We start from the raw sequence: 27,268 nt of genomic DNA on the forward strand, positions 1-27,268 counted from the left end.
ATTAAAAGCACATGAAGTATGTTTTCTGGCTGCAATGGAATAAGCTATAAATTGTTAATAGAAAACTATAAGGTTCAAAAATATATGGAAATTAATCAGCCTTCTCTTAAATAACAAGGCGGTTAAAGAAAGAAATTCAAAAGTATCTTGAGACAAATGAAAATAAAAACATAAACTAGTAAGACCACAGTACTGAATGGGACCCAGTAAGAGCAAGTTGAAATAAAGGTTACAACTGTAAACATACAGACAGAAAGAACAAAAGTTATAAATCAGTCGCCAAGTGTAAACTTTAAGTAACTAGAAAAAGTAAAGCTAAAGCTTATAGAAGCATGAAAATTACAAGGAATATATATATATATATATATATATATATATATATATATATATATATATATATATATATGAAAGAGTTGAAAAATGAGAGAAAAATAAAAGTTTTCTTTGAATAAATGAACAAAACTAACAGATTTTTAACTTAACCACCTGACGAAATTAAAGGATTCAATTTGCTAAAAGGGGCAATTATCAGAGCCAGAATAAGAATGAAAGTAATCTTAGGAAAATGCTGTGTGGACTGAAGAGATGGCACGTGCTGCTCTTACAAAGGACTCAAGTGTAGCTCCCAGCAGCTACATCAGACAGCTAACCATGACCTATATTTCCAACTCTAACGCATCTCGCATTCTCTTCTGGACTCTGAAGGCATTGTACTCAAACATACATCCATATATCTATACATAGGCCAATATTACTTTTAAAAATAAAATAACTCAAATTCATGAACTATCCCCATGGTTTATCCCAAAACTAAGGAAAGATTTACCAATACATATACAAAGAACACAAAATAGACAAGACCAGAAAAGAAAATGTCCACAGCATTTCCTAGCTGAAACACTAAATGTACATAATAAAGAATACTAACGGCTTAAAAAGAATAAAAAAAACCCAAGTCACACATAAAAAAACCACATCAGAATAACAGCTGATTTCTCCATGGAAAATTTGAAAGCCAGTAGAACCTGGAACAATCCATCCCAGTTCTAATAGGCTATGCTGGCCAGCTTAGACTAATATACCCAGCAAAACTATCTGTCATAATGGAAAGCCATAAGGAAAATTTCCATGATAGACTTTCCAGCCTAAAAAATTTTTACACTCAACGAATCAAACCTAAAGAAACTACAGTAAGCAATATTATGAGCTGAAGAAATGAGCGTAACGGAAAAACTGTAGAAAGAAATACAAAGCCATAATTATTAAAACATAAAATACCACTGAGAACAAGCAACACCAATAATCAACTACACAGTGACTACAATTAACATACACATTTCAATAATGACTTTGAATATCCATGACCTCAACTCTCCCATCAAGAGAGATGGACTTATTGAGTGGGTCAAGAAATAAAATCCATCTTTGTACCATCTAAAAGAAACACTTCTTAGCTTTAAAGGTTGGCACTTTCTTAGTGTAAAGGGATGGCTAAGGAGCTGGAGAGATGGCTCTGAGGTTAAGAGTACTGGCTGCTCTTCCAGAGGTCCCAAGTTCAATTCCCAGCAACCACATGTTGGCTCACAACTATCTAAAATGTGATCTGATGCCCCCTTCTGGCCTGCAGATGTACATGCAGGCCAAGCACAGTATACACAATAAAGAAATCTTTTTTTTTTTTTTTTTTTTTTTTTTAAGGATGGCTAAAAGTACTCCAATAAAATGAGACCAGGAAGAAGGCAGGAGTCACTATCCTAATGTCTGACAAAATAGACTGCAAATTAAAACTAAGCAGAAGATACAAAGAGGGGTATTTCTTTCCAAACACGGAAACAGTTAACCAAGAAGACATTACTACCCTAAACATAGGGATCAAATTCCGATACACCAATTTCATATTTTGAAAGTGTGCTATTGGATTTAAAGACATAGACTAACATTATTCCATTAAGAGTAGTGATTTCAATAAACAGGACACTTTAACAAAATATAAACAGAGGAACATCAGAATAAATTGACATCATATATCAAATAGACTTAACAGATATCTACAGAATATTCCACCAAAATACCATGGATACACATTCTACTCAGCAGCACCCAGAGCACATCCTGAGAAACACAAATCTGTACAAATTCAAAAAGATTAAAATAACTCCTTGTACCCTATCTGACCACAATGCAATAAGACTTCAAATTGATAGAGGAAAGAAGCTGTAGTGGATACACAATATCATGGGAATTAAACAATTCATTATCGAATGATGAATGACTCAAAGAAGAAATCTAGAAGGAAATTTTTAATTTTTCATTGATCTGAATGAAAACAAAAACACAGCATAACAAAACCTTAGGGAAACATTAAAGCAGCCATAAGATGGAAATTTATAGCTCTAAGTGCTTACATTTTAAAAATCAAAAAGAGCACAAATAAATAGCCTAATTATACGACTCAAAAAGTTGAAAAGCAAGATCAAACAAAATCCAAATTCAGATGATGGCAAGAAATAATAAAATTAGATGGAAATCAATAAAATAGAAACAAAGGGAACAATAGAAAGAATCAATGACTCTAAGAGCTGATTCTTTAAGAAGCTCTTTAGATATGCTTGACAGACCTTTGGCCAGAGAGAGAGACACACACAGAGAAACAGAGAGAGAGAGAGATAGGGAGGGAGGGAAGGAGGGAGGAAGGGAGGAAGGGAGGAGGGTGGGAGGGAGGGAGGAGGGTAGGAGGGAGGGAGGAGGGAGGGAGGGAGGGAGGAAGAGATGGAGATGGAGGCAGAGACAGAGAGAAAGACAGAGCGACAGAGAGAAAACAAATGAACAAGGAAATACTTAACAGACACCAAAGAAATTCAGAATATTATGAGGTAATATTTTTAAATGTATTTGTTAAGCTAGAAAACCTAACAGAAAAAGATGAATATCTAGGTTCAGCCAAATTACCAAAATTTGAACCAAGAAATCAAAAATCTAAATAGAACCATTATGAAGGAGGAGACTGAAATAGTAATAAAAAGATTTCTAGCATAAGAAACAGCCCAGGGCCAGATGGATTCACATAATTCTCCCAGACTTTCAAAGAAGACCTACACTCAATTCCTCTTTAACTACCCAAAAAACAGGAGCAGGTGGAACACTCCCAAACTCTGCTACAAAGCCAGTATCACTCTTATACCAAAACTAGGTAAAGACACAACAAAAGAAAGAAGGAAGGAAAACAACAGGTCAATATCATTGATGAAAATAGCCAAAAATGCTCAATAAAATAGTTTCAAACAAAATACAGACATACATTGAAAAGATTATCCATGACCAAGATGGATTTATCCCTGAAATGCAGGGATGGTTCAATACATGCAAGCCAATAAATGTAATAAACAACATAAATGAACTTAAAGATGAAAAAAAAAGCAGACAATCATCTCAAGAGACACATAAAAAGTCTGACAAAGGGCTGAAGAGATGGCTCAGAGGTTAAGAGCACCAACTGCTCATCCAGAGGTCCTGAGTTCAATTCCCAGCAACCACATGGTGGGTCACAAACATCTATTATGTGATCTAATGTCCTCTTCTGGCATGCACATGTACAGGTAGACAGAGCACTGTATCCATAATAAATAAAATAAAATTTTTTAAAAAGTCTGACAAAATCCAACATGCCTTCATGATAAAAGTTGAAGAGAACGTAGGACTAGAGGGAACATATCTCAACGTAATGAAATCTACATATGAAAACATCCACAGCCAACATCATCCTAAATGGAGAAAAGCTCAAAGCAATTCCGCTGAAGTCAGGAATGAGATGGGGATGTCCACTATGACCACCTCTTTCCAATGTTGGGCTCCAAATAGTATCTGGAACAAAGAATTCATCTGCAGATGATATTAGAGTTCCCATAAATTCTACCAGGAAACTCCCTAGCAATGATCAGTTCAGCAATGTGCTACTGCTAGAAGTGTTGCAGGTGTGGCCGCGGTGTCACACGTGCATCTGTAGGTGGCAGAGAGGAGAGAGGCTCTCTTTATGCTCAGTGTTCTGACCTCTGAACACCTGAGTGATTAGTAGCCTAACACTACCTGGCAAGAGGTGAGCCTGAGACAACCACCAGTCCCCTAGGGAGCAAGCCTGAGACTAGAAGAATGCTACCTGGAACTGAGGGTCCCAGGTGGAAGCGAGCCCAAGACAGACAACCCTTGCATGGGGCCACTCAGCAGGCTAGGTGGAGCAAGCCAAGATGGCCACCAGAGCAAGACCATGGGGCCTAGACAGCTTGAGCTAACCACCAGTCAGGTGCCACGAAGGCCTGAGGGGTCAGGCCGTGTCTGAGATGACCCATGCCCTGCGCCATAAAGCACAAACAGGACACAGCTCTCCTGAAACCACTCCAGAGATGACCCCACACTCAGAGATCCCCCACATGTCACTAGGAGGAGCAAGTAACTGGTACAGAAACGGAAGAGAAAGAGAAATGGATGTGGGCACAGTGAGGAGAGGCAGAACTGGAGACCCTAGGGTAGTGAGGAACAGCCTGATAGGAGTAGCCAGTGATACCACCAGGGACCATGGTAGGGTCCTGGCCTGTACTGCCACAGGGAGCTGTGTCTGGGTCTGTTAGCACTAGAGGTCAAGTAGACATCCCTGGTCTAGGTTGCTGCCCAGAGACATGTTGATGTCTGAGGGATATCCACCTTACCAAGGCATGGGAGAGCTGGGCCCAGGGGCATGAGCACAGGAGAGCTGACCCAGCCCCTAGGCAGCTGCAGTACTTGGACAGCACTCCACACATTGTGTGAGTTGCAGGTGAGCCAGCCCTTGAGGGTACCAGTGCTGGAGAGCTGGCCCTACCAGTCATCGCCTGTATGGCGGAGTAGACAAGAGAGAGATACCCTTCTTCATCCTTGCTCCTCGCCACCTGAGGCAGGTAAAAGACCTGGCCCTTGGGTCATGAAAGCAGGAAAGCTGGCCCTGCCCGCCTGCAGGGCAGTGCAATAGAGCTGTCCCTGGTTGCCAGAGGCACAAGTGAGCTGTCCCAAGAGTGTGAGCATGGGAGAGCTGGCTGCAGCATGACCTGCTGTAGCACTTCAGAGAGCAAGCCCTGAACCTCATCTCAGTAGCACAGTAGTGCTGACTCTGATGGCAGGGGCGAAGGCAAGCCAGACTGAGGATGTGAGCATGGAAGACAATTGGCCCCTCTGCTGTGTACTGATATGCGTAAGGGCAAGATGACACACCCCCATCTCACCCCTTACCGCCTACGGCAGGCAGGAGAGCCAGCCCTAAGTTCATCAGAGTGGGAGAACTGGCCCTACACCTAACCTGAGCAGCACAGTAGCGCTGGCCCCAGATGCAGTGTTTATGGGTGAGCAGGGTGTGAGTGTCAGAGAGCCAGCCCTCCTCTCCTCTCTCATCCCTAACTATCTATGATGGGAAGAAGAGCGGGCCCTGGGATCGTGAGAGTGGGAAAACTGGCCATGTCCCTCATTGGCTGCAATGCTCAGGACAGCAAGCCCTGAACTTTACCTGGGTAGCTGGATAGAGTTGGCCCTGGTTGTGGGGGTTGTGGGTGAGCCAGCCCCAAGGGTATGAGTGCAGGAGAGCCAATGGGCTCACTGGCTCAGATACCTCTGAGGCTGAGATCCAGGGCTTTGAATTGGCCCACTCCAACATCTACTAGATCTATGAACTGCTGGAGTCCATGAAGGGGTGGTTGTTACAGATACAAAACTATAGGCTCTCCATGACACAGGGCAACAATAAAATATCCAAGAGGCGTCCCAGCGAGGTTGCAGAATCAACACAGTAGAGGAAGAGGCCTTGTACCAGACCAGCAAGGTATTGCAATGAACGTTTGCAAGCAAAGAAGTGTGAGTGAAAAGGTATACTGTGGGACACAATGTGGGACACTACAGCTTCCACAGTGAGATTTTTTTTTCTATGTTGTCAGGGAGATTGCAAGGGTGGAAGGCCTCAAAGAAAACAACATTTGGGTATAAGCCTAACCAAGGACGTGAAGGACCTCTGCAATGAAAACTTTAAACCTCTGAGGGAAAAAAAAAAAAAAAAAAAACAGAGAAAGACACTAGAAAATGCAAAAGCACCCCATGTTCATGGATTGGTAGAACCGATATTATGGATATAACTATTTTACCAAAAGCTAATCAAAGACGCAATGCAATCAATCCCAGTCAAAGTCCCCATGTCATCCTTTGCAGCAATTAAAAAGAAAAACTATACTAAAACTCATGTGAAACCAATAAATACCTTGGATAGCCAAAACAATCCTGAGCAAGAACAATGCTGGAGGAATTATCATTCCAGGTCTTAAGTTATATTACATAGTAATAAAAACACTGTCATTGGTACTGGACATATAGACCAATGGAGCAAAACTGAAGACCCAAATATTAGAACACAAATCTTCAGCCACCTAATACTTGACAATAATGCCAAAGGCATAAGTGAGCTAAAACATCATCAGCAAATGGGGCTGAGAAAAGTGGATGTCCACATGCTTCTGAAATTACTGTAGTGTCTATCACCGTGCACAAGAACTAACTCCAAGTAGACCAAAGACCACTAAACCATAAAACCTAAAACACTGAAACTGCTAGAAGAAAACATAGTCAACACTCGACATGATAGAGGAGTAGAAAAGAACTTTCGAAACGAACTCTATTTGCCCCAAAACTCAAGTAAGACTTTATAAAATTAAAACTGTACAGATAAAAAAATAATCAGTCAAGTGAAAAGGAAGCTCACTTGACTGATGGGAGAGAATCCTTGCCAGCTATGCATCCAGTACAGGGTTAATATCCAGAATATATAAAGAAATAAAAAAGGACAAAATCAAATCAAAACAAAACAAAACAAACAAAAAAACAAATAGTTATCCATTCAAAAACTGGGCCTGGGACATGAACAAAGGATTCTCAAAACAAAGGAAAAAAAATGTTAAGAAATGTCTCAAAAAATGTTAAATCCTTCCTGACAATTAGGGAAGTACAAATAAAGACAACTCAGGGATTTCATCTCACTCCAGCCAGAATGACAAAGATCAGCAAAGCAAACAACAACATACACCGGAACCAACAACCTATGCAGAAAAGGGAATTCTCATGCATTGTTGGTGGAACTGCAAAGTGGTACAGTCACTATAGAAATCAGTGGGAAGAATTCTCAAAAAGCCAAAAAATACATATACCCAAGACCCAAATATGCCACCCTTTGGCAGATGCCCAAAGAGCTCAACATCCTGCTCCACGGAACCCTGCTCAACCATGTTTATGGCCACTCTAGTCACAACAGCTAGGAAATGGGAACAGCCTAAATATACTTAAACCAACAGAGAGTGAAAATGTGGTACATGTGTACCACATGTACATAGTGCACTATTCTGCTGTAACTAGAAAAGATTGAAATACTGAGTGAGAAAGACAAGCATTGTATGTTCTCTTTCACTGGAGGTGAACTTAAGATTTTCAGATATGAGTACATATCAATAACTGTAGAAACCAGGAGAGTAAAAAGGGAATATTGCTCCCTCTCTATGACATAGGGAGGACAGGGACAATAGAGAAAGAAATAGCAAGATACAAATGATCTGATTGGGAAAACAGGGTCTTCAATTAGGGATAGGGCAGAGAGATAAATAAAGAAGGAGAGAGGAGGGTAAAATAGCAGCAAGGATGTCTGGGAAAGTTATAAGAAAGCATACTATTACCTACTTACTTTAAAATACTATAATATTGGCGAGGATGTGGAGAGAGAGGACCACTCCTTCATTGCTGGTAGGAATGCAAACTAGTACAACCACTTTGGAAAGCTATCTGGCGCTTTCTCAGAAAAATGGGAATAGGGCTTCCTCAAGACCCAGCTATCCCACGCCTTGGAATATACCCAGAAAATGCCCTACCACACAAAAGGGACATATGCTCAACCATGTTCATAGCTGCTTTATACATAATAGTCAGATCATGGAAACAGCCTAAGTGTCCCTCAGTAGAAGAATGGACTAAGAAACTGTGGTACATTTACACTATGGAATACTACTCAGCTATTAAAAACAAGGAATTCCCGAAATTTGTGGACAAATGGATTGATCTAGAAATTATCATAATGAGTGAGTTCACCCAGAAGCAAAAAGAGACAAATGGTATATACTCACTTATATCAAAACACTAGTCCAAGGGATACGTACCATGAAAAACTTTACTTACCAAAAAAGTGGGTCAGAGGAGAAGACATCCTATTAAGACTTTGGGCGAGAGTAGCATGGAAGAATGGGGAAATAGTAGGACCCACAGGGTCCTGGAAACCTACAAGAAGAACTTTATGACAGGCAGATCTGGGTCCTGGGGTCCTCCTCAAACTAAGGCACCAGCCAAGGAAAATATAGGCAGTAAGCTTCGAACCCCTACCAAGACCTAGCTGACAAACATGATATTCTCCACCATTGAGTGGAGAATGAGATCTGACTCTCACACGAACTCTGGTGCCCCTTTTCTGACCACGTCCCCTGGATGGGGAGGCCTGGCGGCACTCAGAGGAAGGATAGCAAGTTACGAAGAAGAGACTCGATATTCTAAGAGCATATATAGGGGGAGGAGGTCTCCCTCTATCACAGACATAGGGGAGGGGAGAAGGGGGAAGTGGGAGGAAGGGAAGAATGGGAGGAAACAGGGGAAGGGCTAACAATCAAGATGTAATATGAATAAATTAATAAAAATGTAAAAAAATACTATAATAAAAATAAGTCTATGTAGAAATACACACAAAATGAAATTTTCTCATCTGGATTGACAATCTAACAAAAAAACATGCCAAGACCATGCATAAGAATCCTTCTTTTGAGCTGTTGGTCAGGGTTGTCCAAGAGACTCCCAAAACATTACATGCTATTGATATGCCCTTAGTGGGCCACAGAGGTGGAAGGTCAGTCCCATTGCTGAAGGCATATCCCTAAGATGGAACACATGAATACATCCTCCCTGGGGACAAGCTTTCATGGTACCAAAAGGCACCATGAAAGCTACCAAAAGAGGGAAGCAACCAACAGTCCTACCCAGATATACTGCCTAGGAGCCACAACAATGACCAGCATGGCACAATAACCCTTACAGGAAAGTGTAAGTACACATTCCTTGGGTTGAAATCAATAGCTCTCTAGTTGGACTTCAGACCTTCTGAACAAGAGGAAAACTATACCCGGTACTGGAAATCTAGCCAACTACCCAGGCCTAGTGAAGTCATGGATCGTGGAGAAAAACTTACAACTACCTCTTCAGTAAACCAGCAGAATCCACAACTCATTCTAAACATGTGTATTAGTGATGGTTTGAGTAAAAATGGCCATAGACTCACATAATTGAAGGATTAGTCATCAGAGTGTGGCACTACTTGAGAAGGATTAGGAGGTGTGGCCTTGCTCGAGTGGGTGTGGCCTTGTTGAAGGAAGTGTCTCACTGAGGATGAGCTTTGAGGTTTCAAAAGCCCAAGCCAGGCTCAGTATCATTCCCTCCCTGCTGCCTGTGGATCTGGAAATAAAACTCTCAGCTACTTCTCCAACAACATGTCTGCCTGTGTATCGCCATGCTCCCTGCCACGATAGTAATGGAATAAACATCTGAAACCATATGAAAGTTCCAACTAATGCTTTCTTTTATGAGAGTTGTCTTGGTCAAGGTATCTCTTCACAGAAATAGAACACTAAGACAGTCCTCACCCCTCATGAAGGACATTTCTCTCTGCAACAGACAGAGACCAGTATGCAAAACCACAACCAACCAAATTTCAGAGTTCTGGCGTTCAGTCTTAGGGCATACACTACAAAACTCATTCCTGAACAAAGTTCAGGGAACATTGCAGAAGAGAGGAAAGAAAGACTGTAAGAGCCTGAGGATCAGAGCGTTCACTGTGAGACTGTGTCACCTAGTAATGTCAGAAGCTGTACCCATAAATCCTCACGTACCTGACTGTCTAAACACGAACTGAACAATGGCAACAGCAGACATGCCAAAGTAGACAATGGAAAGACCTTTAGTCCTCCATCCTACACAAAGAACTATGGGTAACTACAGAATGTCAGGAATGGTAGAACTAGTCTTTTCCAGAGAAGAACATATCAACTGGCTATCCAATACCAAATTGTTACCCCCTGGAAACATACACACAGGTAACATTACACAGTCCGAGGAGGTTATATTTAGGTGTGTGTGTGTGTGTGTGTGTGTGTGTGTGTGTGTGTGTGTGTTTGTATACATTTAACAACAATTAGTGAAAAGGAGGCAATGAACTTGAGAGAGCAAGGAGGCAGATATGGAAGAGCTTGGGAGAAAAGGAAGGGGAAATGATGTAAATATATTATAATCTCAAAAATAAAAGAAACAACAATAAATAAAATAAATCTTTTTAAAGGAAATAGTGTAAACAACTGCACACCAACAACGTGCATGAAATAAAAATTATTTCTAGGAATACTCAAGTGATCAAATTTTATTTTAAAAAGCGTAAGAACAGGAAACTATACTAGATTTCTGCCTTAGATAGGGTTTCTTTTGTTGGAATGAAAGACCATGACCAAAACCCCTTTGTATGTTTATTTGGCATAACATTGCCGCATCACTGTTCATCACTGAAGGAAGTTAGGACAGGAACTCAAACAAGGCAGAGACCTGGAGGCCATGGAGGGGTGATGCTTGCTGGCTTGCTCCCCTTGCCTTGTTCAGACTGTTCTCATATAGAACTCAGGACCACCATCCCAGGGTGGCCCACCCACAGAATCAGATCCTCCCCCTACCAATCACTAATTAAGAAAATGCCTTCCATGCTTGCCTGCAGCCCAATCTTATGAAAGCATTTTCTCAAGCTCCTCCTTAATGACTCTAACCTATGGTAATTTGACATAAAACTAGGCAGCACAATTGACCCCTTGTCAACTTGACAAAAATACATCACTATTAAGCCACAAACTTTCCTTTCTAGTTCATCCCCCAAGATAAGACATCAATATAAATACCACATTACAAAACATTTTATAAACTCAAAAAGTCTCACAGTCTTTACAAATTCAGTTTATTTAAAAATCCAAAGTCTCTTTTTAAACCTAAAATCTCTTTATAAAATTCAGTCTCTCAACTGTGGACTCCTGTAAAATCAAAAATACTTTCTTACTTCAAAAAGGAAGAACCAGGGCACAGTTAAAATCTCTACAAAGCAAAAGCCAACTTCAACAATGTAAATAACTCGATGTCCAGTACCTGTGATCCACTGGTGATCTCTTGGGCTCCTCCAAAGGTCTTAAGGTCTCTTCTCTGGCTCCACCCTCTGCAGCACACACAGATTTGTCTTCTAGGCTTAGACTGGCTCCACTCTACACCTACTAATATTATTGGTGGCCACCCCATGGTACTGGCATCACTAAAATAATGGAGTCACTTGCCGGGGCCAAAGCCTGCACTTTCACCAATAGGCTCTCCTAAGTTTTTTTTTTTTCCAGGACTTTAGGCCTGTGACATAGTGCCAAGACTCAGCTGCTTTCCATGGCCCCTTCATGCCTTCAAAACAAGTACCACCTAGGTGACTCTTACACTGTCAACTTGAGCTACCACCACAAGGTACAACCTTGGCCACCTCTGAACCTACCTTGCAGGTACTGACTCTAAAGAAAGATGTCACCTGATGAATGCTGATCTTTTCTTAATCATCACTGGTTTCTCATCTTGAGTTAACCAGTATCAACTGTCACAGTAAAACAAAGGTTTTACTTCAGTAGTTCTGGTATCTTGCTAATCACTGCTGATTCTTCTTCTGTCTCAGCTAACCAAAACTACAGATTCTTAACCCAAAATAGCAAGTGGAAAGGATGAAAAGTCACTGAGGGACTCTCAAACTTCCCTGTGGAATGCCGCAAACCAGGCCTCTATCATCCAACACTCTTATCTTCCAAGCTCCCACAGAACAGCTAACCAAGCATCAAACACTTTGTGGCTTTTTTTCATGCCAAGTTCCAAGTTCTTCCACAGTCCTCCAAAAACACCACGGTCAGGTGTTTCACAGCAATGTCCACTCTGGTTACCAACTTCTATCCTAGCTAGGGTTACTATTGCTGTGCTCAAACACTGTGACCAAAGCAACTTTGGAGGAAAGGAAGGAAAGTGAGGGAAGTTAAGGCAGGAACCTGGGAGCTAGAGATGATGCAGAGGCCATGGATGAGTGCTGCTTACTGGCTTGCTCTGCCTACTTTCCTATAGAAGCCAAGACCACCAGCCTAGAAATGGCACCGTTCATAATGGTCTGGGCTCTCCCCCATCAACCACTAATTAAGAAAATACCCTACAGGCTTGCACACAGCCCCATCTTATGGAGGCATTTTCTCAATTGAGGCTTCTTCCTCTCTGCTGACTCTAACTTGGTTATCTTGACATAAAACTAACCAGCACAACGTCTAGCATGTAAAGGAACTGAATTAGTCAGCAAAACCCCCCAACAAAGAGAAGTTCAGGTCCAGATGGTTTCACTGGTGAATTCGACCAAACACTGAAAGAATAACGCTAAAATGGCAGACTTCTCTTCTGCCTCATGTGCAACCCACGCAGAAACCAACCAGGCAAGCAGCCAGGTGTAGCATCACCTTCAACAGTCAAAGAGGTTCTCACTTTTTATCACCTGCTGAAGATGTCCTCGAAAAACTAAACATGACTTTGAAACTCTTGTCCAGCCCCAAGACTTAGTGATCCTCTCTGAAAGCAGGATTGAGCCACCTTATTGAAACTGCAACCCTCTGGTTGAGTTTGACTTGAGGGAAAATGATGTGTCCACTAACTGACCAACAAAGATGCAGAAGAGAGGTTCTAGAGTTAAGGGGCACCGAAAGGCTGGACATTCCCTTCAGCCTCATGCCAAGAAGGCTATAGAAACATCTAAGACAACTTCAACTCACACATATGAAGGACATGTAGTATTAACTCTTCCATTGAGTGGGCTTTTTTGAGTTTTGTCCTCTTCCAAGTGTTAAAGATAGAAGACTTTGTATACATATTCAAAGCTCACAATCCAAGGAGATATTTTTGAAGATAAGTTGATAAATTTATAATATATGCAAGAAAGTTCTAGAATGTCAAAAGAATGGATTCTATAGAAACCCAAAGAAAAGGCAGAAAGCTTTGAAGTTCCATTACATGGTTTGACTTTCAACATGTGTTTAAATTCCAGGAAGATCTTGGGTGTCAGGTCTACATACTGCCCAGAGCTGTGATGTCATCAAAAGACAGGTCTATCCTCATTCATCCTCATTAAGACAATTTATCAAGGCCCAGAGCCATGCTTAGCTCACCTAGAATCCTTTGCTAAATCTTGGGTGGAAAAGGCTTTGCCAAGTGTGGCATCTAAGAGGAAGCCAAGAGGAGCTGAAACTAAGCTAGCAGGAATGGGCTGTGGTTGACAATCGAGGCTTGTCCATCATCTAGAAGAATGTTAGAAGAACACAATCATGGATCATGGAATATTCAATAGTGGAAGCAGCTCTCTAGGTAAAACACACACTGCACACAAAGACACATCAGGAGGAGTGGAGGACAAGCCACACAGAGCCAGCTCGCCTCACAAAGAAACTATGTCAGAAGATAGCAAAACAGGAGTTTTTCCAGATCCTTGTGAGAACGCCCCAGAGAAAAGCTGGTGTGAACACCTGAGAGGTGCTAGGATGACTCAAGCAATGGGAGGCATCCCCTGAGCTAGAAAAAGATGATGAGAATGAAAAAAGAAGACAAAAGATGGATTCCAGAAATACACAGGCTGCCAACCCAACAGAGCAGACACTATGTCTGGGAAAATCAAAAGAGACCATATTTCTGGCTTAGGAATGAACAGATGGGGGCTAGAAAGAAGATTCTAAGTCTGACTTTTTGTATGTTGAGTTAAAGGATAGTTAGATGGATAGTGATAGAGCTCAGATGAAGAATCCAGGCAAGTGCCAGAGACTTCAAAACCAGCAATCCAGTCTGATTGCTACAAGAGGTCAGAGGAAGCCTGGAATAGACTATCATTTTGTAAACTGCTAGGTTTAAGGTACAAACAGCAGAAAACACGGACACAGAGGCAACCAGGCAGTGGAAGACGCTCCAAGAATAAGGTGGGGTACTCCAGAAAACCAATGCCCTGTTACATGTGGTCCTCAGTGTGTTGAGGGAACACTGCATAAGCAGTTGAGGAAACTCTGATCACAAGTGTGACAATTGCCAATCTGTCAGTACTCAAATCAGATATGAGTCTCAAGATGGTAGTAAGTGACAATGTCTTTAAGAGAGGTATCAGTCTGGCAGACATAAATCCAAAGGGATCCAGAGAAGAAAAACTTGCCCATCAGTGAACAAGCAAGAGATGGTGTCAATACAAGGATGTGACACTCAAACCAGGTCTTCTTTGGAGATGGATAAACCAACCCCACGGCTGCAAGGAGGCTCTCTGCTGCCGAAACCACACAGATGCCACTCAAGGGAGCTATCCAGCCCTGCGCCACAGATTAAACGTCAGTACTAAATGGCTGGCACAGGAATTCAAGGTCCCCATTCCCAGTGTTTCTGAAAGGGCACCATAACTTTTACTAAGATCAGCAGAGACTCAGCTGCCACCTTGCTATACATCACTGTCTGTCTGGTCCAGCCTCCCCAACATCCCTCCAGGCCTACAGACTTTAGATTCCCTCTAGACACAAGTTTCTATGTCAGTTTGTCTCCAGGCAACCCAATATGGAGTGGATGGTGTATATCAAATTTGACCAAGCCACTGAGGCTACAGTATAGAGGAAGAGATACAGTATAGAGGAAGAGATGCCCAGGGCAGAGCCAGCAAGCCATAGGGTCGCCTTTGTGTGTGCTTGGTATGAAGCAGCTCTGTCACATGCAGCTAACAGAGACTGGCTATTCTCTACCCAGTTGTCATCCAAACTGATGAATGGTGGTTTGAAGGCTTTGATTTGCCATGTAGGGCCTTTGCTACCTAATAAGTCTATTCAGGATCCAGTGACAGGCAGAATGGCAGCTTCAATTACCAGGAACAGTTGAAGGACTCTTCTCAGGAAAGGGATGACCTCACCACACATAGGTAAAGGAAGGCAGGCAGAAAGGTGGACTGGAAGCATGGGCTTCAATTTTGCCAATCGTCCCATGCACTGAGTGTCGACTTAAGACTACCAGGTAAGCAGCAAGATCCCGAAAACACAAATGATACAGACACAGTCTATCACTGAGCCTGCTGTCTAGCAAGCAACAGTGGGGTTCAACCAAAGAGACCTTTTCCCAGGCCAAATATACCATTTTGGTTAATTGTCTTTTCTTAGTTTAACTGACTACTTGGCTCTTTGTTTTTTGTTTGTTTGTTTGTTTTGTTTTTTGAGTTTTTTTTTTTTTAACCACTGACTAGGTTAGCTGAGGCAAGCAGTAAATTCTTTTGAGATAGCAAATGCTTTCAATAAAACCCCAAAATATTACCCGACTTCTTACAGCAACCTGTGATTTACCAACTTCTTCTTGTGCTTTATTTGCTGGTGCATAAGGCAATGACCTTGGATTTTTCTATGAAAAGTGGCTATGAATAGGATTAGGTTAGGCTTAGTTTGGGTTGCTTTGACTATGTGTTCTTGCACTCTCATGGTATGGTTCATGTTCAGGGAGCCCCAAGTGTCTGAGAATGGAAATATTTTGTGTGTGTGTGTTGGTCTGTGTCAAAGCTGGACTTGTAACTGCTAACCATGGTTCTCATGTCTTTCTTCTCTCAAACAGTCAAGGCATAAAGAATAATATTCAACAATAAACCCCAACAACAGAACAAAAGTTTCCTATGTCCCATTGTTATCACACACTGTTTACACACTACACCAGCCACCACCACCTCCACCTTGGGTGTCATTTTAGTGGTGGACATGTGCTGCAAAGAGTGTATTTCCCTGTACTACTTTACATGAGAAGGCATGGACATGAACTGTTTTGAGAACAGTGCATACTTATAAAGTTGCTTTAAAACACACACACACACACACACACACACACACACACACACACACACACACAGCAGAAGTTTGAATATACGCCCAAAGAAAAAAGAAATCAAGAAAAGAAATTGACACGACTCCACCTTTCAACATAGAAAACTCTGGGGCAGAGGCAGATCATAACCATATATGGGTATTGAATTCGTTTGTTTCATGTCAATATATTTCTTAATGATTTGACCAACAACGTAAGTATGACTTGTACATTCATTACATTTCACTTCACATCTTTAAAATAATGCACATAAATATAAGCTCTCAAAAATGCATACTAACAAGGGATGGGATAAACATTGAGATGTAACAAGAATAAATTAATAAAAAAAAAGTAATAAAGCTAAAAAAAAATGCATACTAATGATTAATTTGGGTGTTGGGATTTTAATTTTAATTCCGACATTACAAAAAAAGAATTTAAAAGACACTCATGGCTACAGAATCTGTGCCCTGCATAGTCATAGGCACATATCTAACATATATTATTTAACTGATAGATTTTTCAACAAGTAACTATTATTTATGTGTATGGGTGTTTTGCCCGCATTATTTCTTTCTGCCACATACATATACCTGGTGCCATGTAGGCCAGAGGATAGCATCAGATCCCCTGGAACTGGAGTTACAGATGGTTGTGAGGCATCACTGGGGTACTGGGAATCCTACTGAGTTCCCACCCAGTACTCAATCACTGAGCCATCTCTCCAGCCCACAATGACTATGTTTAAATTAAATCCAACTCCAGCACTTTCATAATACCATGCTTAGTAAAACTCAAGACACTTTTGAAAACACTAGGCTAAAGGACAAGGAAATGAAAATCAAGGAGGAAGACTCCATGATGAAGAATCTGAGAATAAGGAGACAGCTCCTCCATACAGGGAATTCCTGAGACTGCAGTGAGCGATGTGCCTCTAAAGTCTGCCACCCACAGTTGCCAATGACGTATTGGTTACTCAATCCAAGGGAACCACTGGCCACTTCTCTCTTAAAATGCACTCTTCCATTGACTTCCATGACAGAAAAACCCTTTTTTTCCCTTCATTTATCCTACCACACGTCATGGAAAGCCACTTTGCTTTCATCTCTCTAAAATGCCCACCTTCCTCATCAAGGACCTGCTACTCAGGCTTGCATACTGTTCTTCGCTTTGTAACTACACTCTGTGCCCTAACGGCACTCGATCTCTGTATGTAAACTAGTAGTGCTCAGTCTGTCCCCATGCTAAACACTGCTTCTGAGCTCCCCTAGGCACTGTAAGGTTTTGTTTTGACAGGAGAAGGGAGACTACAGCTGAAAATGGTACTACCTACCAAGACTCTTTTGCAGCTAGGTATTCAGGCCAATGAGATGACAGCATAACCACAACTTATTGGACAAAGGAGATTCCATTCAGCCCTCCATCTTTCTTTATTCCTCTTCTGAAAAAAAAAATGGCTAGTTCTATGGATAGGTTGGATAAGGAAGTGACCTTGAGGACGGAAGCCACAGCTGAGGGTGATTGGATAGAGTTAAAAGGAACCTGACACCTTGAGAACCTCACAGAATGGCATACCAACCCTAAACTCCAACCTTTACTTCATGCCTAAAAATTTTTTTTCATCCCATTTAAGCCACAGCTAGCATTATTTATTTCCGCTACACCTGCTGCTCCTAACCCTGACTGATAAAGCCAACAGCGCTGATTCTCTTTAAATGGTCCAATCCTCCCATTTCTCACCATCCCAACTCCCACTCCCACTCAGCCACCACCGTCTTCTCCTTCCAGTTACCAAAACAGCACACAGCAGTGTTGGCAGGTCAACCTGCTCCTGTTCCTCCACTAATTTAATCAACTGTCCATTTTTGGAAGGGAAAACTCAGGTTATGAATCAAGTGTAGTAAAAAAAAATACCCATGTTCTTCAACCTACCATTTCTCAGAATCTAGTCTGGGAAAAAACAGTTCAGCATGTGTATAAATAATGATGTTTGTAAGGGCAGTACATAAGGGCTTACAAATGGAAACAGTATATATGCCCAATAGCATGGAATTGGATATTAAAAGGGTGATACATTCAGAAGAAAATTGACCTTTCACTGAAAGTAATGATAGGGTAATAGTTTAAGTTCTACAGATCTGGCCACATTTGTTTCCTAGTTGAGTCTTTGAAGGCCATCACCTTCTCTGTGAAGCCTTCTCTCATTCCACAAGCCTGGATCCTCCTGGAAGCCTCATCTTCCCCACAGAGTACGTTCTCCACGGACTGCGAGCTTCTGTTCTCTTACATTATCTCTCCCACTAGACCACAGACTTTTAGAGGACATGCCATCATTTCCCAAATACTAGGCAAATATTTGTTGATCTATAAATATGAAAAAAAAAAAGTAAATGAATGGTAGTGCTATGAATCTAGCCAGCCTAGACCTCCTTTCATCATCCAGTAGAGATGTTAAAACTAATTGCATATATCTGATATTAAGACTTTCTCCAATCATACAGACTAAACTGTTCTGGGAAAAAAAAAATGATCAGGCTACAAAGATGCTTTTCATCACCCTTCAAGGATAGCTTAAGGCCTTGAAGAAATGACCTTATGCAGTAAGGAATAACATAAAAACCTACTTTTTTAAAGGTGGGGGATGGGGGGCTGGAGAGATGGATCAGTGGTTAAGAGCACTGTCTGCTCTTCCAAAGGACCCAGCTTCAATTCCAAGCGCCCACATGGCAGCTCACAATTGTCTGTAATTCCAGTTCCAAGGGATCTGACACTCTCACAGCAATGCACATAAAATTAAGTTAAATAAATTATTTTTTAAAAGAAAGTGATGGATCCCCACTGGAGAATAAAATGCCTAGGCCATACTCACTAGATAGCACTATGATCCCAATATCCCAACTCAACTGGTATATTATCCTTGGAAGATATATGTACAGAGATTTAAGAAGTCTTATCTTTGATGGGAAGGCTCTTGGATGTAACTGATCAACTAGGCAAATGACACCAGCCTCATTAGGAAGTCGTGTAGATTGAGGTACCATTTCTTCAACTTGTTAATATTAATATTTTGAAGAAGTCACAGGCAAACACTCTCACAAGGAAAGTGAACCAACAATGGATGGAAACATTGGCCTAAAGCTAGAAATGTGCTCAGTCACCATCTTGAAAAGGAATCATAGCTCATATAGTGGTACCTTCACCATGTTGACCTACAGAGCAAAGCCAGAAGAACACACAAAGAGGGACAGAAGACACTGCTGTCTACTCAGGTGAATGAAAAAAGCTCTGGACCAGACTTTGTCAGATTCACGTTTATTAGAAGTGAATGCCCTGGGCAATCTACAGAGAAACAAGGAACTGCCAGCTCTACCAACCGACTTGGTGAGGGACCCACCAGCTGCGGTAGTTCTATTCAGTTTATTTGGTGCTTAATTAATGCTATGGGCTCAAGGTTGCATACATGGTCCATGGTCTGCTCCAATGCTGTTTCCCTCCACAAGCTCTACTACTTCTAATGCATGACTTTGGAGAACACAGGGTGCACTTATCTTGCCACAGGGGAGAGACTTATGTTCATTAGGGTAGAGTCCATTTGCAACTAAAGTAAATGTCCTTTCAACAACAACAACAAAAACACATTCTGTTATTTTTATTTGGAATGAGAAAAAATTATTACATACACTGAAAATATACATAAAATTGCTCAGATACAGTTCTGAACATAAAGGGGGATATGTATAATACACACACACACACACACACACACACACACACACACACTACAGCCCTTTTATGCAGATAGAGATTTACAAAGCATCAACAACAGAGCCTGGCACGGAGACACTGCCAAGTCCAACTCTATCAGTGTCACTTCGGCCACGCCACATACACAGAAAGCATTCTCTTTGAACATTTTTGCCATCAAGGCAGGTGCCTTGTCCTTCTTGTCACTTAGTCAAGGGCAAGAGGTGTTAGACCCCACTCAACATCAAGGAAAGCCACACAGTAGAGGTTTACGCTCAGTCAACCCTTCAGAGGGGAGATAGTCGGCTTCTTTAGAAGGTACCCAGACACACTTTTAAAGAACTGAACCACCCTATTCATGGTGTGTACTTGGTAGATCTTGTCAACCTCAACAAAAAAACTAGGGCACCTGGGAAGAAGGAACCTCAATTGAGAGATTGCCTACATCTTCATGGCTTATGAGCATACCTACGAGGAACTTTTTTTTTTTTTTTTTTTTTTTTTTTTTTTGATTAGTGATTGATGTGGGAGGGTCCAGTCCAGTGTGGGTTATTCTACCCTGTGAGAAGATATTGGGTTGTATAAGAAAGCAGGTCATCACTCCTCGCCCACGCAAATATGGTTTATTGGTTAAAGGGTATGATAATCATAATATTTAATTAAGGAAATACTATAATGTAGAAAGAGATGTCTTTTTATTCCTTTTAATAAGAAAAAAAAAGGCTGATGCTGAGCAAGCCAGAGAGAGCAAGCCAGTGAGCAGCATTCCTCCATTTCTCTGCTTCAGTTCCTGCCTCGAGGTTCCTGCTTTGAGAGTCTACATTAGTTTCTCTCAATGATGGGTTGTGTAATGTGGAAGATAGCTTTCCGCACACAAGTTGATTTGGTCAGTGGATTAATCTCAGCAACAGATACAAAACTAGGACATTATATTGCCACCAAGATACCATAAGCTGGGGAAGAAAAATATGTGACTCTCAACATAGGAATGCCAAAGGTTGCACAAAGCACTCCATGTCTACTGGACCCAGTCTTTCATTCATTGACAAGTCATGAGTGAGTAAATGTGTGAGGAGTTAGGGAGCAGGAAAAAGACAAGATAATTGGGTTCCCTGTGCCACGAATGGTGTGTTCATGATACCCAACCATCTCGGTAGACAGCTAACTAGATCTCATGGATGGCAAACTCTAATACCTTCTGGATTCAAATTTATAGTGTAAAGATGTAGGGAAACGAATGCTTCTGTGTAACGATCATTTTAGGAAGAGGCAAACTAAAGTTCTGCCCCCATCTAAAGGTATTCAAAGACATGTTTCATACCTAACAATGAGGCAAGGCAAATACACACACACACAGAGAGGGGGTTGGGGGAGAGACAGGCTACAACTGTCTCAGACTAATTTTGATGACCCATATGTTTACTAGCACATATGGAGGGATTACATTTCCTATCCAGCCATATCTGGTTCTAAGACAATGGTTCTCAACCTGCGGGCTGTGACCCCTTTGGGGGCTGAACGACCCTTTCAGAAGGGTTGTATATCAGATATACTGCATATCAGATATTTACATTGATGATAGGTAGCAAAATTATAGAATAGCAATGAAAACAATTTTACGGTTGACGGTCACCACAAAAGGAAATGTATTAAAGGGTCGCAGCATTAGGAAGGTTGGGAACCACTGCTCTTAGACATTGACCGATATTTGAAATCCACCTTCGTATGCATGATAGCTAGGATGCATCAGAAGAGAGTGAGGGCTGCGGTATCAGAGGAAGTAAAACAGAGCAACCCATCAAATTCGCGTTTCAGAACCCTTCTCTTGATCCAAGCTTCCTCCCCCAAGACTGAAGAGTGTCGTCCTGTAAAGAAAGCTCAGTGTCTGCTGTCTTTAAAATCAGCACCCAGCGCCTTAAGAGAGCTCTCTGGGGAAGGCTTGCTTTTCATGACTGAAGTGTAAAAAAAAAATCACCAAATAGATGGTGAATTTCTGCAACCCAAACATTATCCTCACCATAAAGACTCAAAGGTAATGTCATCAGGAACCCAGGGGGAATATCGTTGCAAGCCCACTACTCACGTATGGTTTATTGGCTAAAGGTTATGATAAGCCATTTGATGTACACTCAAGTATAATATTTAATTTAAAAAATACCATCATGTAGAATGAGATGTCTTTTTTAATTTCTTTTAAGGTCAGTAACTACACTGAATATGCCCAGATCTATTTATTTTTAATCAACAGGCTATTTTTAATGCACATGACAGTTTTAGAGTTAGAAATATATGTACCAAGGTGGACTAAGGACTTCTTGTTTTTAAGTTAAATTTGAACAACCAATTAAACTCCTCAGTGTATGTTATGTAACGGAGACACAGGCTATAAAAATGATGACATTGGTTATATTCTCATAATGCAATTTAGCCCTTCTAGTAATGGCTATGCAAATAGTCGGCCACGGGAAAACCATTTTACATCTCATACAATTACCTACCACCACAGAAATAATTGTTATTGTTGTCCACCTTATTGAACTCCAATAAGCACTCCTGAGCTGCTGAGATAGTTCAAGGCCACTGTGGAAACTCCCATCCTCACAGACCCATCTGGTGACTATAATTGCCGAGGTTAAGAATGGCAGTTTCAGATGAACATTAAACAAGAAATTATCCCCAGGAGGTTCGTAAGTTTCAGACTTTAAGTGGGGGGAAGCACCAACGTCTCCTATGATGTCCACTTCATGGTCTTCAACGAGGCCACTTGTCAGCCAGGCCATGTCAGCAGCTCTAAGACAACCTACCATCGGTGAGAAAATTCCATGACCCCAAAAAGATGGGTTTTGTCCCTAAATGGCATCATCCAGGTCCTGCCACTATCCTCGTAGGACTGCTTTTACCATGGGTAGGCTTGGTCACAGGTTTCCGTGTCCCTGTGTTTTAACTTCTGGTTTCAGAGACTGCTCCACCATCTTGAAAAAGAGTGGTGAATCTGGGTGGCCTGCTGGCCACATCTGTCGGTTTCTCGTGAGGTTTCCATGCCACCCTGGCCTCTCCATCAGCAGAAGGAAGGCCATACGGTAGAGAAGAGGGCAACTTAGACCATTTTTTACATGGGCCCTATCTGAACCTGATGGCTTGTAACCCATCGCTGGGCCTCACCAAGCCCAGAATCATCCAGAAAGCTCTGGATACCCAGGAAGCCAAGATGCCTCCTGGCCTGTCCTTCATTCTGCTCTCACACCAATCAGAATGCTCATCGTCTGAGAATCTTGGGCTTCTAGGAAGCCCAGGGAACAGGCTCACAATGGATAAATTACCATGGCAGTCTTTTGCCCAATATGCTAACTCAACCTGCTCCAGGACAGCATGGAAAGTCAGACAACCTTAGGAGTGACAGTGACTGTGGCTGACTCATACTGGAGGGTTTGGGGGTGAGCAGCCCACTTGACCCCTGACACTGGTTTCTTGAAGTTATCTGCAGGCCTCCTGGTAGAAGGTGGCCAGTCCCTTGGGCTTCTTTATTTGGAACTTTCTCTTGGGAAGGAACACTTCTTTGAGGCTATCCCGCCCTTGGGATTGTGGTGGTATCTTGTTTGTCCAGTGGTCCAAATCCCACGCAAGAACTGTTGTGGTCCCAAGGCTGGCTAAGCTCTCTCTCCCTAGAGATCATGGGTATTTCTCTATTGTTCAAAAGATGACAGATGTCTTCTTTCAACATTCTGAACCGATTTCAAAATATCCACTGCCCACTACTACCTGTGTGGCCTTAGAGACAAGTGTTACCCCCTGAGCATACCAGAGGAGTTCCTGGAAGTAGATTCACACTCAAGTCCTTTGACCAGTCTGACCACCCACATACAACTTCCATGCCAGCTTCCCGTCCACCTAGGAGGTCCTTCTGCGGCCCCTCTTTCACCCTGACAAGCATGACACCAGCAGAGACGACCCCCAAGTCCCTGCCAGGAGAGCTTCTGAGCCCCCAGAGAAGGGAGGCACTAGGCAGCAGGTGGGGAAAAGGGGAGGCACTCAGTGGCCCCTGTGGAACTGCAAGAGGTGTCCCCAGAGCCGACCCCACCACCACCGCCCCAGCACTCCTCGCCTCTGCATTTCCCTCCCCTGGAGCCCGGCTCCACTTTGATCACCCACCTTCTTCTCCCCACCCAGCTCATCCCCGCGCACCCCTGAGGACTGGACACCCCTAATTTGGGCTGTCTGCACCGCGGTCCCCCGCATTCCCTCGCACGTCCGGCGGCGACTTTTTTTTTTTCCTTTCTTTTTTTTTCTTTCTTTTCTTTTCTTTCTTTCTTTTCTTTTTTCTTTCTTTTTTTTTCCTTCCTCTTCTTCTTTTTTTTTACCTGTACTTTTCTGCACACTCCTGGCGGCTCGTCGGGGCTAAGCTAGCACCTCCCCGGGACCGCTACCTTCCCTCCCTCCGCCCCGGCTCCGCCCGGCTTCCTCCTTCCCCTCTCCAAGGCCGCAAAGTAGATGGAGTAAGAGAGTGTGTGCGCGAGAGAAAGAGAAAGAGGGAGCGGGCGCCGCGGGAGGCGGCGGCGGGAGGCGCGCCCGGCCCCCGCCACCCTCCGGTCCCCGCCGCCACCCTCGGGTCCGCCGCCACCCTCGAGTCCCCCAGCCGCCCTCTGATTCCCGTCGCCGCCACCCGCGGGCTCTGGACTCCACTCGCACCCGGCTCGGCCAGGCCCGGTCCCCTGGCGCCGCCCGCGCCCCGGCTTCCCCGTACCTCGTAAAGGTCCCCAGAAGCCATGCCAGGCTGCGGAACTTGGCTCGCCGGGTGTGCGCGTCTTGCTCGCTCGCGCGCTCCCGTGCGTGTGCGCGCGGGGGCCTGGGTTGCGCGCGCGCGTGTGTGCGTGCGTGTGTATAAGTGTGTGTATGTGTGTGCGTGCGCGCGCGCGCGTGTGTATGTGTGTGTGCGCGCAAGTGTGTGCGGCGTGTTGAGTAAACTGTGTTTTTGCAGAATGACAGGCTTGGGGGCCGCCTGTGCGCAGAATCGAAGCGGGCGGCGGCAGGGCTGGCGTAACCGGCAGCAGCGGCGACCGCGGCAATCGCGGTGACACGCGAGCGCGGGCAGCGACGACCGACGGCTGCGCAGCGCGCCCCGAGCCTCGGACGCGGCCCCCCGAACGCCCGGGCCCCCGTGTCCCAAGGCCGGTGACTGCAAAGCTAGGCTCGCCCCGGCGCCGCCTGCAGGAAGCCGCCCCGCGCCCGCCACCCGCCCGGACGCTGCTGCCACTGGGCGAGTCTCCGCCTCCTGGGAGCCCGGCCCGGCCCCCGGGGCGGAGGGGGCGGCGGCCACCGAGGGCCGAGCTCGGGTACCGTCCCCGAGCCCGGCCGCGCGCGCGCGTCCATGAGGGCCACCAGAGTGCCCAGCCAGGTGCCCGCTGGTACGACCTGCCAGGGCTACGAAGGGGCGGCCAGGAGGCAAGGTCTCTGCTGGCAGGTCACAGGGAAGGGAACCCTTCTTGCTCTAAGGGTACCCCACTCTTCTCCTTCCCGGGGAGGGGACTGGGCAAGATCTTAAAAGACCTGGCCCCTAGGAGCTGAGGGGTCCTTGCTTCTAGGATGGGTTTGAGGAGAGAGGAAGTGGCCCATCCCCAGGCTCCATGGAGAAACAAGACAGTGTCAGCCACCATTAATTCCTGCGAAGTATTTAGGGCTAGGCATGGCCTTCCCTCAGCAGCCCTCTTGCCCCACTAGCCAGTCAATCAGTTAATCAACAAACATTTCCCAAAGTCCACCCAACTGCAAGTGTCTACAGCCACCAGTGAGACCCTGCCCACACTGGACTTTGGATCCCAGAGGGAAGACGAGAGGCATATTAGGAAAGAGCACCTTCAATGTCTCAAACAGAGTTCCCTTTACTGCTGGGCTACAGAGCTAACCAGAGAGAGGGATGCGGGACGTTACCTCTTTCTCAAATTAAAAATTAAAAAATCCGGTCTGTATGGTCACCCTTGTACATAAAGGCTTCTTCCTTTAAGATAATACAACTATCTCAGAACCTGGAGAGTGTGTCCTGAAATTGGAGGAGTACACAGTGTCTTCACTCACACTCCAAATGTCCACCTTTTGTGTCTTTTCAATCCAAATGTGTAAATGGTTATAAGCTATATCCTTCCTGGGTTGTATGGTGTTTGCAGCACGGTGGGCAGATCACCTGCTGCCTTTTCTAAATGAGTAAAGTATACAAACACCTTGGAGGAACCAGGTACCTGTGGTGTTGTGGCCTGTCCATCCCCAGGAAACTCAGTAATGCCAAGTTATGTCTAAAGCTGAACTCTGGCCTCTCCTCCTGGAGAGAGGCATGGCAAGGAAGTTTCTGAGTAACACAAATTTTTACCACAGTTGCTAGTGGAGAGTGAACCAGAACCAGTGCTTGTTGGAGTATGTCAAAACAGCTCACTGTGTTCCAGTTATCAAGTGGGAAATCCAGCATTAAAACAACGAATAGAAAAATGGTGAAGGTGTGGAAATAAAACAGAAACATGTATTTGGTTTAGAAACTGTAGGAGCTGGCATAACCCTTGTCCAGAATCCTCTTCATAACTGGTATTTTCCTAATGGCCACTGTTTTAAATAATACAAGTCACAATAAGTACCTCTCAGTCAGTAGGTAGAAAAACAAATTTAAAGGAGCCTCAATTCATGGGTAAAAATGATGATGCCACCATTATCCCAGAAAGTAATTTGAAAGGGGGGAGGGCAAGAAAGAAACTGAGTTTGACATAATATGCTAAGTCAAATTTGAAAACATAATCAGTACTTCTGGGAGGCAGGGATTGGGGGGAGACATACCCCAAACTTGATTGTTTTGGTCAAATTCTCCCTGAAGAATGAGATTAGACTATCCCTAGTTTAGACTGGCTTGCGGGATTTAAGCAAGTGGGTATTCGCTGAGGAGCCAACAGGCTCTGGATATTTTATCATGATAAGGACAAGAATCTTACCTCACAAAGGAGGGACTGGGCTTCTGTTTGGGGAAGGAGGCAAGGTAGATGGCAGACATTTCTGTAATCAGAGAAATCGAAGACTCCAAAGTGACCTTGGATGGTGAATGCCAGTTATAGCTCATGAAGGGTCTTGAACATGAAGCCAAGAAGTTTGCCACATAACCAGACAGTGAGTCAAAAGAAAATTGTATCAGTCAGAGCATGGGGCAACAAGAGGAAAGCCTACAAGAAATAGGAGAGACCTACCAAGTGACTGAGCTGAGAGGCAAGGGAGACCAGTTACAGTGGTCCTTGCTGGTAGCAATAAAACAAAGATGTAAAACTGGGGAGAAATCATCTAACTTCCATTATGGCTCCACCTACTTCCACCAAGCATTTTATCCAGATCAACAGGACCTGGTGACTAACAGGATGTGTGCAAATCAAGGACTGGGGGAGGGGCTCGTAGCTAAGGAAAAAATAGGATACACAAATGACTAAGGTTTGGAGCTGTGGCTGAACCACTCACCCATCGCTCCACTATTTTA

The 27,268-nt window shown here is 43.5% G+C and overlaps 1 protein-coding gene and 1 non-coding gene across 2 annotated transcripts in view; one reads left to right on the forward strand and one right to left on the reverse strand.

Moving 5' to 3' along the window:
- Positions 1-24,843, reverse strand: part of Cdyl2 (chromodomain Y like 2) — a 149,996-nt gene extending 125,153 nt beyond the window's left edge. Inside the window, exon 1 of the mRNA XM_051168622.1 lies at positions 24,515-24,843. Coding sequence (XP_051024579.1) covers positions 24,515-24,538 — 24 coding nt within the window. The 5' untranslated portion in view covers positions 24,539-24,843. The remainder of the gene's footprint in view (positions 1-24,514) is intronic.
- Positions 3,950-4,081, forward strand: LOC127209722 (small nucleolar RNA SNORA17). Its single transcript, XR_007833233.1, has one exon. It is a non-coding gene; the product is annotated as a small nucleolar RNA SNORA17 (small nucleolar RNA).
- Positions 24,844-27,268: the final 2,425 nt, after the last annotated feature.

The sequence above is a fragment of the Acomys russatus genome, chromosome 26, assembly GCF_903995435.1.
Source record: "Acomys russatus chromosome 26, mAcoRus1.1, whole genome shotgun sequence".
NCBI lineage: Eukaryota > Metazoa > Chordata > Mammalia > Rodentia > Muridae > Acomys > Acomys russatus.